The sequence below is a fragment of the Pteropus vampyrus genome, unplaced genomic scaffold (assembly GCF_000151845.1).
Source record: "Pteropus vampyrus isolate Shadow unplaced genomic scaffold, Pvam_2.0 Scaffold755, whole genome shotgun sequence".
NCBI lineage: Eukaryota > Metazoa > Chordata > Mammalia > Chiroptera > Pteropodidae > Pteropus > Pteropus vampyrus.
Genome location: NW_011889536.1, coordinates 280,319 through 292,459, shown reverse-complemented (window position 1 = coordinate 292,459; position 12,141 = coordinate 280,319). Strand labels below are relative to the sequence as shown.

At 42.3% G+C, this 12,141-nt stretch overlaps 1 protein-coding gene across 1 annotated transcript in view; it reads left to right on the top strand.

The window, feature by feature from the left end:
• The window catches only part of POU2F3 (POU class 2 homeobox 3), a 74,087-nt gene that overhangs the window by 48,872 nt on the left and 13,074 nt on the right, over positions 1-12,141 (top strand). The window contains exons 4-6 of the mRNA XM_011385710.2: positions 7,806-7,949; positions 9,165-9,267; positions 11,474-11,556. Of these exons, the coding sequence (XP_011384012.1) occupies positions 7,806-7,949; positions 9,165-9,267; positions 11,474-11,556 (330 nt within the window). The remainder of the gene's footprint in view (positions 1-7,805; positions 7,950-9,164; positions 9,268-11,473; positions 11,557-12,141) is intronic.

Here is a 12,141-nt window from a genome sequence, read left to right as displayed (position 1 = left end):
AACCAGAGAATTCCTGAAATAAACAGTCTTTTTTATAAAAGATAAACCGTTAGGGGTAGAAATACATTTTCTACCTTAACAACTCTTCATCTGTCTCCTTTGCTTTATTCTTACTACTTTGGCCTTAGGTGTGTCCTCATCAGTTCTTACCTAGACTATTGCAATAAACAGCTTTTTAAGTAGTTGCCATGTTTAGAGTCGTACTTTCTTTAAATCCATATTCCACACAGTGGTTAGCATAATTGAACTAAACAAAAATCTCACCATGTCACTCCCCTTTACTCTAGTTACACACTTTGCCCCCAGAGCCTAGTCTAAACTCCTTTGCATGACATATAAAGCTTCTGTCGTCAAGCCCTGGCTGCTAGCCCAGGCCTCTCCAACCCCATGCCTTAGCAGTGCTGAACTGCTTGTTGCTCCTGGACATGAAGCACTGCTTTGCCCTCTGTGACTTTGAACAAGATGCTTGCACTTCCTGGCATGCCTTTCTTTGCCTTCTCCTGGGATGCTGTGAAGCTTTCCTTATCTCATTCTTCTTTCTATCTATCCTCTGCCTTGACAAAGCCAATCATAACCTTTCCATGCTACCACTGTACATACTTCTGATTGCTATATTTATTGCACTGTAGAGGATTACATTCCTGATTAATCTGGAAGGTCTTAGTTCCTCTTGGTATATAGCAGGTACATACGAAATGTTTGTTGAACTAAACTAAACTGGGAAGGGAACCTTTTTGGAGGAACCTGTATTTAAAGCATAATACATGGAAGGCTGTCTAACCCACTGCTGTTAGAGCAGACCTGGTTTCAGAGGACCATAAGAGGTGCCTCACTTTGGAGTGCCACAAGAATACAAAAGACAAGGACCTCAGCCTTACTAGAAGATTATCAAAGATGAAAATTACCAGAGAAAACTGTTTACTTGCATTTATAGCCAAAGCTCAGGGCACAAGCAGTCACCCAGGAAATGCCAAAGAGAATCCTATTCAGATTTGTTGCAAACTTGACTTTCAATAACTATGTAGGCCCCACATTTGTGTGAATAGGCTACACTTATTGGAATGTTTACATCACGTATGCCCCACATATGAAAATGACATGGTGCACATAGGAGAAATGTGTCAATAAGCACATTTCTGAGTAAGAAATTCTGGATGGGAGCCCAGTGGAACTACCTCACAGAGGTATAGACAGAAGAGGGGAGAATCTGAAAACCAAAGACCCAGGTAGAAAATCAGACTCTGCTTCTGGCTGTGTGACAGTGGATGTGTTACTTAAATTTTCCTACTCTTAGTTCCTACATCTGTAAAACAAGTTTATAAGATTATTTCTCTCACTGAATTATCATGAAGAATAAATGACTATTCATTTGAAAGTGATTTTTAATCTCTAAAGTGCTAAAAAAGATATTACTTTCTCTACTGATGCTCATAGATAGAACTAATCTGTGTTATGCTTCACAACCACAAGTTGGTGCTCTGTGTGTGTGTGTGTGTGTGTGTGTGTGTGTGTGTGTGTGTGTGTCTGTCCAGGATGAGCAGGACATCTGCCCTTCCCTTCATTAGTTTCCTTTTAAATTTTTAATTAATAAAATATATACTGAGACAGATTTTATGGTATGAATGAGCCTCCTTCTCTTTCTCCTCCCCAGCTATCTTCCTCGTAATAAGGGAGAGAAAGAGCAAATATCAAACCCCTGGAGTTAATGCGTACATGTGAGAGTCAAGGAAATACACAGGGCTGGTTCCCAGGTCAGGTACATTATGTTATCATATCAAGTAGATGTGTGTTTCGTCTGTATCTAAACTTTACCCTGTGTAGTAATTGAGAACTCTAAGCGGAGACTTTTCTTTCAACTAAGATTAAATCTCATTAGAGCAATGAAATTAGGGTTACTACTGAGTTATTACAGAGACCCAAGTAGGTAACGACATCAGAATGATGGAAATAGAATGTAGAGCCAGGCCACAGCTCAATGGCATGGACTGAATACTGGGTAGTGAGTTAGAAGACCTGTCCTAATCAGCCCTGGCTTGTTCTCTAGACCTTGCTTGGCTGAACATCTGGTTGTGTTGTTCTGAGCAAGTTATTTACCCTCTCTGGTCATCAGGAGTCATAGCTGTAAAATTAACAATTTGAACTAGGTGACACCTACATTTCCTTCTAGTTCTAATGGGGAAGGAAGGGAATCAACACTTGATGAATGTCTGCCATGCACCTGGCACGCTATAAACTAAGCTACCTCGAGGACTCTAGGATTCTATGAGTCCATCAAATGCAGTGAGAGATTTATGTAGAACTATGTACAAATAGTTACATAGAACTATATAACTTAAAGCAAATTTCCCAACATCTCCAAGCCTCATTTTTTTCATCTGTAAAATGAGTCGAGTGATACAATTAGCCTACTTACATGTTCACAAGTCTATTCCCACTCCCTCTTTTATACATTAGAAATTTCTCTAGTAGATTTCATCTACCTTGTTTCCCTCCTAATGTGGAGGAATAATCTAGGCCTACAGAAATTAGTAAAGTAACTTAATATTAGATCATATAGCTAGTTAGAAGCAGGGATAAAACCCCAAATCAGGTCTTCTAGTGATTCTCAGCTTTGTGCTTGTTTTCTGGGTGTCTTTTTTTTTTCTTTTTTCTTTTTAATCATCCCCTGCCCTGAAAAGGACAGCAAAGTCCTTCAATGATAGGCAGCCCAGGTGTATGCATAAGAACTGAGTGTGATGACAAACTGCATTCACACTCTAGATACTTCCCAAGAATAGCTACTGGGCTCAAAAACAGTTTTCAGAGTTTGTTTCACAGACCATGCTCAGCATTTCTTCCCCCCACTGTACCCCTGACTTCCTGCCATTTCACTTATTTGATGGCAGGACAGCCCTCTGTGTGGGCAAATCAGCAGTTATATGTGGTACTCCTCTATAGGCAGTAGTAGCTCTCTGCTCTTGTTTACTAAGTGGGCTACCAGGAGAATCAGAAGACTCTGATTCAAAGGGGATCAGAATCAAAAAAAGAGAACTCTCATTAATCTAGCTCCCAACTGTGGGGAAATGCTGCTGTAATTTCAGGATATCTATAATGCAATGTAGTGGTTAAAGTTGTTCAAGTCCTGGGCACCATGAAATATTTGTGAGGATGCATCCTTAATCAGGGCATAACCTTTTCCTCAGAGTTTCTAAACTTGAATTCATGGACTTATATCACAATGGGGGAAGAAAACTTTTATGGGCTTAAATAATGGTTTTTTTCACACATGTGTTAGCACTAACAATGCCATGTCCTAAAAACTGAAGCCAAAGCATTAAATAACATGACTGATAAGCTTGTTGCAATTGCAGAGGAGGTGCAAGCAAGAAAAACAAGGATGCCTTTTTGGAAAATTTCTTTTCAGGAAGTAGCAACTCCAAGTGGCCCCAGCCTCCTAAGGAGCCATTAGTTTATTAAAGGGCCCCATGTCTCCTGTCTTCTAACACTCCTTTGTCTAGAAGTTTGGCAGTGTCATGGAGAAGATCCCAGTGTCATGGGCAAAGATATGTCTAAGCTGGTCTGTTACAAGTCTGACTAGAGACCAGGGACTGGATGAGGCCATCTCCCCAGGCACTACTAGAGGCATCTAAAGAGACAGGAACCTTAGTAAAAGGAAACAGCCAAGAGCTACAGAGAGAGGAGAGTCCTCCAAATGAAAACACAGCCAATATCTCTTGGTGGACTCTCAGCCTTATTTACCTGAGATGAGTTTCCTGCCTCCCTATTCCACCACTTGCAATATATTTTTAGGATATTTTCATGAGCAACATGTTTGCAAACCTTTTATAGATCAGTTACAAAACAGAAACTCTTCCTCACTGCTAGATAAAAATGTAGTAGGGGGAAAGAAAGAAAAAAAAAATACCTTGCCTGTAATTGAAGGCAGGTTGAGAGATGTTCACACTTTGAAATCCTCCTTCTTGTGAAATGTTTATGAAACATTTTCCACAAACGAGTTATGCAACTGGGACAACAGCTTTGATCATTTTCATCACCAGTGATATATTCATTAGTGTTGGGCTGTTTTTCCTCCAGAGAGGGCCATATGAAAATGTCATAGGAAGGGGGCTAAGGATGAGCACTCTAGTGCCCCCATGCCCCATTGCATGACCCAAAAACAAATGGTTAATAAGGAGGTCCAAGTGTATGTCTGGGCCAGAACACTGTCTTCTCCATCACCATCTATCCTCACTTCTATCTCTGAGATGTTTGTGGTATTGTTTTGCAGAAAGAGCACCACAGGAGTATTAGAAGACCATTCCTTGTCAGAGTTTTGCCAGTGTTTTGTTATGTAACTTTTTACCCATTTGCAAAGCCCTCTGAGCCTCTGTGAGATGGGAAGGTAAACACTTGTCCCCACACCTCCTGGCTGGGAGATGAAGCCAAGTAAGAGGCTTCCAGCTCCTCATAAGGGGCTCTCTCCTTCCAGAATGAGGCTACTGCTTTCTAAAGCAGGTGATATCAGGGAGTTCATTGGGTTTAAAAAAGATAATCATTCATGATACTTTTTACTTTCTGGTCACTGCCCAAACTCAGTGTAATACCTTTTGCACAGTGCAGTAGGTGGAGGAGATCCTAAGCTAACAAACCTTGTCTAATATATGGATAGGATAATCAATGGCTGTAACAGGGCAGAGCTCTCTCTTGTGGCTCATGTCCCCAGGAATAGTCCATTCTAAGTAGAGTCTGGAGAAATATTTCACTTGCGTGAGAAGAACTGCCAAAGGGACCCTGGAGACAATCTTCACAATTCCAGGCAAGCTGTGGGTTTGGTTGAGTTTTCACAAGTACAGGGGAAATTGAGTTTTCATCCAATTTGCCTCCGGTTCTCACATTAAAAGTCAGAGGGATCCAATAGAAGTCTATCTCATCTTCCAGATCCACAGCCAACACCCAGTTACCTGGAAAGGCTCCAATCTTTTCCATTGGACAGCTGTAAAAGGGATTTTTTTTTTTTTAATTTGGGTAGGACTTTATTTCTGAATTTCTTAGTTTCTGAGCCCCTGAAATCTCAGAAAATTGTTGAAGAAGTGTGCTAGGGGCAATAAGAGTTGATGATGTATTTTATTTCAGCTATGCTCTTTCTGAGACCTCCTGACCAAAGTGGAGATTTTAGAACTTGTCTTATAAAAAGAAGTCTTCTTTACTGTCTTTCACTTTGACTTGTTTAGGATTGTCCTCTTTGGGGGTTGCTGTCAGCAGCACACACCCAATGGGTAATGAATTATGAAAATTGAAAGAGTAAAAAAAGTTAACAAATACTTAGAATAACACACAAAATTGTCAGAATGCCACAGACTAATACCCAAAGAAACTTTGTGCTATAAGGCACTTCATTTCCAGAACTAGAAGGTGAGCAGTGCCCCTAAAACAGTTTGAAGGACAATTGATCCAGGAAGCAGATGAAAGGGTGAATTTTCTTTTATGATAGCTCTGGTTTCTGAAATTAAGTGTTGCAGGAAGACCTGGCACTGATTCTAACAGATAGTATGCTCAGGTTGGAGGCAAAGCACATGTTTTCAAGCTCTGTCATAGCTACACCTCCTTATCTCTGCATTGGGCATAATGAGTCTACAAAGGAACCCTGCCACTTGCCTCCCAGTGGGAGCTGGGCCAAACTGCCTGAGGTGGTTCCACCAGCATGGTTTCAGCTCTAGTTTTCCATATTCTCTCTCTGTCCCCCCCCCGCCACCCCCATCCTCCATCCTGCCTCACCTATCCCCTTTCTTGAATGAGTGATAAAGAAGGTAGATTTGAGAAGGGGAGGCTGGCCAAAATGGCTTTGCTTAAGAAAAATCTCCTTTCAGAGACAACCTTAAAGTCGTTGGTGGTAGTTTTAAATAAGTAGTTTATCATCTAATTCCAGTTTTTAAAAACCTGCCAATAAATGTGTCCCCATAATTTAGGCTGTGAGAACTCCAATTTCTGAGGGAAGAATGAGGACAACAGAACTTCTTAGACAGCGATGCCAGGAGTGGATGGGAGGAGCTGAAGAGTGCTGGGGGGCAGGGATTGGGTTGTGCTGGATATCATGCATGGGCAGCCATGCTTTTTGAATTTTTAGAGAGCCTCACTCTCTGTACCCATTGTGCTACTTACTCTCCCTTCCTCCTCTGTGCTTTCAAGGCTCCAGAATAGTCTTCTTAGATGAGAGGAAAAGAGAGGAATGGTTTGTAAAAATAGTCCCAGGAAGAAGCATCCTCTTACCCATTTCTGTGTAACCAGGGCTCCTTGGTACTATTTGGATCTGCTTTATCTAAGAACACTGCAGCAACCTGGACTAACTCAGTCTGCCAAATACACTATGGAATTGGAAATTCATTTTAGGACTGAAACAGAAAAAAAATCATATACAATCATATAACAGATGGGGAAATTGAGTCTCATAGAGGTTGAATGATTACTCCATGTTACATTGTAAATTAGAGTCAGAGTTAGGAGTAGAAACAAAGTCTAGCTCCCTCTTCAATATTTTCCTTACTATCTTCCTGGAAACTCTGGAAAGATGGGTTCTATTTATATCTTTTATTTGATTAATATGAATTTGGATCCAGCTATCTGCAAGGCACCATTTTTAGGTCATTAGCTTACTCCGCAGCCTCTATTGCCACTCCATAGCATCATCCTAACTCTCCAACCAAAGGGAATTTTTTTCTCTAGTAATCCAAAGCACTATTTTTCGACAAGAATTAAGTACAACTATAGCTGTTAGTCTGAACATTAACTAATTCCAGGATGTTAATGACATGCCCAGTAGAGACCAAGAAAGTGGTTTAAGCCAGGATCTCTATGGCCAAGAGTTTCCATCAGAGGGTCTCCTCAATGTCTTTTATAAGGTGTGGTCCAGATCCTATTCACCTTCCCATATTTTATGGACTTCCCGACAAGCTGCAAGAGAGTAGTTCTCAGGGTGGAAAGGGAGTGCTTCCTGCCCTGCTCTTGGACACCTGGAATCCATGAATGGGTGGTTGGTGCTATCATTGAAGAGTGGTAGAGGCTAGAGAAAGTTTGGACACCACCACAAGCCCCTCACGCTATAACTGTAGCAGTTATTGTGAAGGAGACATGTCCCCACATGTAGAGAGAGAGACAAAAACAATCACCAAAGCCACAGAGGTCTAGCTGCAAAGGCATCTTAGCATGTAGAGGACAGGGAGATGCGAAAAACAAGGGGGATAGAGGGAAAACAGGTCCTTCAGATCAGTGGTTCCCAGATTTTGGGATTTTGTGGACCAGGAAAATGAAAACCAAAATATGGGGGGGATTGATAAAGCATTGCTAATTTCATACTTTGTGAGGTGGAGAGTTTTTAAAATAACATTTAGTATCACCATCATCTCATAAAAAGAATTCTAATATATTTTCCCAAGGGAAAAAAAAATCTCCGATTTAAAATAAAATTTTCAAGGCACTACAATATCCTTATTTTTTCTCATTTCAGTGAGAAAGAGCATAAACTGTATCATGTAGCAGCACAGCTCTTATAATAGTGTTGGGAATGAGGGATCTAAGTGGAGTCCCCATCTTGCAGATTGGTACTCTGGGGGGCCACTCACCTTTGTCTCCTGCCCTGACTTCAAGCCAGTTGCCCTGGCTTGAAGGGCACACACAGGCAGGAAAATCAAGCTGCAACCCAGTAGACTCTGAGCTAGCTCTTTACTCTCCAGGCTTATCACTTATATCCTGCTTTGATATTCTCCAAATTTCCATTTCTGTTGGCCTGAGGAAGCCCAGAACTGACACTTTCCTCCTGCCTCCACTTACAGATTAAAACCGAGGATCTCAGTGACTCCCTGCAGCAGACCCTCGCACATAGGCCATGCCATCTGAGTCAAGGATCTGCCATGATGTCCGGAAACCAAATGTCTGGGGTAAATGCCAGCCCATGTCAGGAAGCCCTGACATTCTCAGTGGGCCAGTGAGTTTAATTCAAGCCTTCTGCAAAATGCTTGACCTCTAGACTTGGCACTCAGTGAATCTATATTGGTCTAAAGAACACCCTACAGGGAATGTGAAAAAGAGACTGAAGGCCTGGGGTGGTGATGGGGATACAAAATAATCTTCTTCAAGGTGAAACTTGGCTGGTTATGTGAAAAGGGAGGTCTCTATCTCTCTGATAGTAAAAGGAGGCAATCTTGCCAAAATGACAGACCTAACAGCTATAAGGTTGTTGCCTGCCAGCCACATTCAGGGGAACCCTATAATAACAGCTACTACTATAGTTATAAAGAATGTTTCTGTCCCCAGTGGGCCCACTCCCTCACCCCTAAGATTTTATATCAAAGCTAAACTAGAATGGAGTGCTGGTCCAGGGAAGAAAGAGGCATCCTGAAACAGTAATCACAAATGTCTGAGAGGGTGTTCATGTGGTAAGTCCCTTTCTTGGTATGGATCACCTAAGGAAGAAAGAGCCACCCTTTCTCCAGTCATATTTAAGACTACAATGTGCATTCATTCATTTACTTCATTATTCAGCAAGAATTTACCAAGTCCTTTTTATTTGTGCACAGAGCTAACCTCAGCCCTGTGAGGGCACAGAGCCCTGGAGGTCTAGATCACAGAGGACTCCCAGATCCCCCAAGTATTAGGATCAGTATTTCCATTTCCTGAGCTGGTGGGAAGAACTCAGGGGAAATGGACTTTCTATTTAAGCAAACTTGTTTTATTAAGAACTAATAACTTGCCACCTTCGTCCAGGTAAGGTTCAGGTACAGAAAATGGCCAAGACATAGCTTTTAGCAAAATGAAGTGGTATGAGATTTAAAAAAAAAAAAATTGGATAATCGAGACTACATGTCATTTCTAGGGTAAGCATCTGAGAGATGGGTAATACTTAGTCTGTGTCCTCAAGGCATTTATAGTTAGCTGGGAGACACAAAAGTTAAATAACAAGGCAAGGTTTAAGTGACAATAGGTTGCAAGGCACTGCTTGGCTGAGCTGTAGTAATACCAACATTAATGGAGTAACTACTATGTGCCAGACCTGGGATACACAGAGGCATAAGGCAAGGTTACTGCCTGCAAACTCTCAGTTTGGAGATGCATGGGACAGATGGACAGCAGACATATGGAGCTGGCATCCCCAGCTTGTAAACTCTGTGATGTATATATTTCCCCACATGTAGGATATGACTTCCCTCCATCCACTCCAGCAGCTCGTACTGGTTCCCGGCCACCTACAATCTGTATCCCAGTTCCTGCTATCTCAGACTCAGCCTGGGCAGCAAGGTAAGAACCCTGGGGTTTTCCACATAGGCCAAGTCCAGTAGAGTGCTGCTGCTACTTACTGAGTGAGGGAGCCCAAATGTGGGAGGTGAGCGAGTGGCTTGGCCTTCTAGTATTAAGACCAACTTTTTCACGTCAAGGCCTAAGGAAGGGATCCTATCATTGCCCTTCCAGGCTGAGTCTCCTTTTCCGCTCTCCCCTCAATTCCCCTCATGAAATCTTCCTCGATTTTATAGCCAGTTGAGATTGAAAGTGCAAAGATGGCATGGAGCTGGGGCGGTACAAGGAAGGAGGTACTCCTTGAGAAATACAATAAAGCCATGACCCAATTCCTCAGAAGTTCCTCTGGAAGCTTAACTGTGATTCTATTTGGATAGAGCAGTAGTGCCACCTACAGGCTGTAGAGAGGGTTTTCAGGTTTTTGTTTTTTGTTTTTTTGTTTTGGCTGGCCAGAGTAAAGGGGTTAGAATATTTCTAACAATAGCAAACATTTCTTGAGCATGATACGCCAGGAGCACTGCTGAGTGATTTTTCTGATTTATTTTTCAAAACAACCTTGTAGGGTAAGTAACCATATTATGCCTCTAGTGACCTACTAGAAAATTACAGAACGAGCTGTCTGAAACACAAGTCTTTGCCATCCACAGTACTGCCTCTCCCTCTCCTATTTTCTTTCATCAAGTAGGTCCAAAACTGATAGAGGAAGTATAAGCTCTAGAATCCAAACAAGATAGAACTGTGCCTTCCTTCCTTAGCACCTACCTAAATTACAGTTCCTATTCTTAGTTTCCATGTCATCTTAGAGTATTACTATGATGATGAATCAGAACGTATTTGAAACATTAAGTATTTATTTTGGCTAAAGTTGGCATAATTCTGGAATAAGAAAGGGAAGAGAACACTTAATTCAGTTTCTTTTTGGAAGATAGTGATATAAAATTGGCCCAGGCATATAACCAATAAGGCCAACATATGATGCAGGGCAAAAACCAAACATAAATAAACAAAACCAGTTTAAAAATTGGAGTCATCAAGACTCATTGGTAAAACTTACTAACTGTATGCCCTTGGGAAACTTACTTTAACCTCTCTGAGATTTTATTTCCTCCTCCATTAAAATGAAAAAATAGTAAAATTCTACTTCACAAAGTTATTGAGGGTTATTTGAAATAATGTATGTGAAAATATTTTCTAGACTTCAAAACAATGTAAATGTTAAATTATGACTAGTACTCAGGCCTCTGGGCTCTCAGTTCAGTGTTCTTGCCCATTTATTTTAATAAGAAAAAATTAAGTCCTGACTTTTTTAGACTGAGAAGCATAAAGGTCAGTATCAACAGATGCTATACATCAGTGACCCCAAAATAGCTTAAGGACAACAGAGATCCCAAGGTTCTGCTCTATGCTGAGTGGTTGGGGTAACCTACCCAATCATCTGACTTGGTAGTTTGATGGCACCTCCCCACAGTAAGAGTGAGAGGACCTGGTTGTGGCCCATCTTAGAGGGAGGCCACTGTCACAGCCACTAGCCAGGAAGAGCTCTTTACGGACAGTGTTCCCGGAGAGCAAAGGAAAAAGTGGTCCTTAGGCAGTGCAATAAGTGGGTATAGTCCATACCACCAGATAGAGTTTCTAGAGGCTTAGCCCCTGGTCTTTCCTTCTCTCTTATTCCTTCCTCCCAAGTGTAAAATGTCCTGCCAAGAGCCTCTGGCCAATTGTCCACTGTCCTTTGGAGCTATATAGCCCTGTCTACTTGTTCTGATATCCTTAAAGATTTGGCTAGGCCTTTGTAGGTGTCCCAGGTCCTTCTGCGGGCAAAACAGAAATCCTCAGCTTCAGCTTCAATTCTTAGTAGTCATCTCTTTCCCTCCTGGGTTTCTCCAGCCCTGGTTATCAGTCCCCAGAGCAGATCGTCTTGACCCTCTTCAGCCTTTGCATCATCCCAGGCAGGCAGACAAGCAGAAGGACTGGTTTAGGGACTACTGTTTACATCTGTTTATCCCTGTGTCTGATTCGCCTCCACCCGTGTGTGGCAATTCCTGGCAGTGCCCATAGGGGCCTCTCCACAGCACTTGAAATGGTTGAGGGACCTAATTAGGTAGCAGGGAGTAGAGACAGTTATCATGGTTCCAAGTTGTGGAGCATGACTTCCAGATGGTGTGGATTTTATCCATTTGTTCCTTTGTCCCCTCCCCCCCCCTTTAACCAGGTCTGCAGCCAAATCTCCTCCCCTTTCCACAGCAACAAAGCTCTCTCCTCCTCCCACAGACTGGACCTGGCCTGACATCCCAGGTAACAACCACATTCTTTCTGTTTCCTCTAGGAATGTCTCTACTGTTGACAGAGTTAAGCTCATTGGTTTTCCCCCACCCCTTTGTTGGTGCTCTTACCCCACTGAGAAGAGGGAATAGCAGGAGATTAGCCCTGTTGGCACATAAGGAAATTAAAGCCACAGCCAGGGGAAATGATCAACTCAATATCACTGGTGGAGCCAGAATAAGAACCCAGTGATCTCAGCTCCTGGGCTATCCTGCTGTATAATGCAGGTACTCCACTCTAGCTCTGATCAGGATCTGGCACCACTCATCTCAGAACCAGAGGTCAGCTAACTTTTCAGGGATGCCAAGGTGACTGCCATCCCTGCCTGGGTACTCCCAAGCTCCCAGGAGAGACCAGAGTCTCATAGGCCTGATGTTCAGAGACTAAAAAGCCAGTGGCTCTCACTTCTGGGCATCACTTAAGACCCGCTCTTCTAGATTGCCTCCTGAAGTAGGCACATTGTGCAGGTAAAGAGGACTGAGGTCTGCAAGAGGGGCTATTTGCAGAACTGCTAGGGGTCTACACAGCATCTGTTTGCTAATTAGAAAAAAGACACCT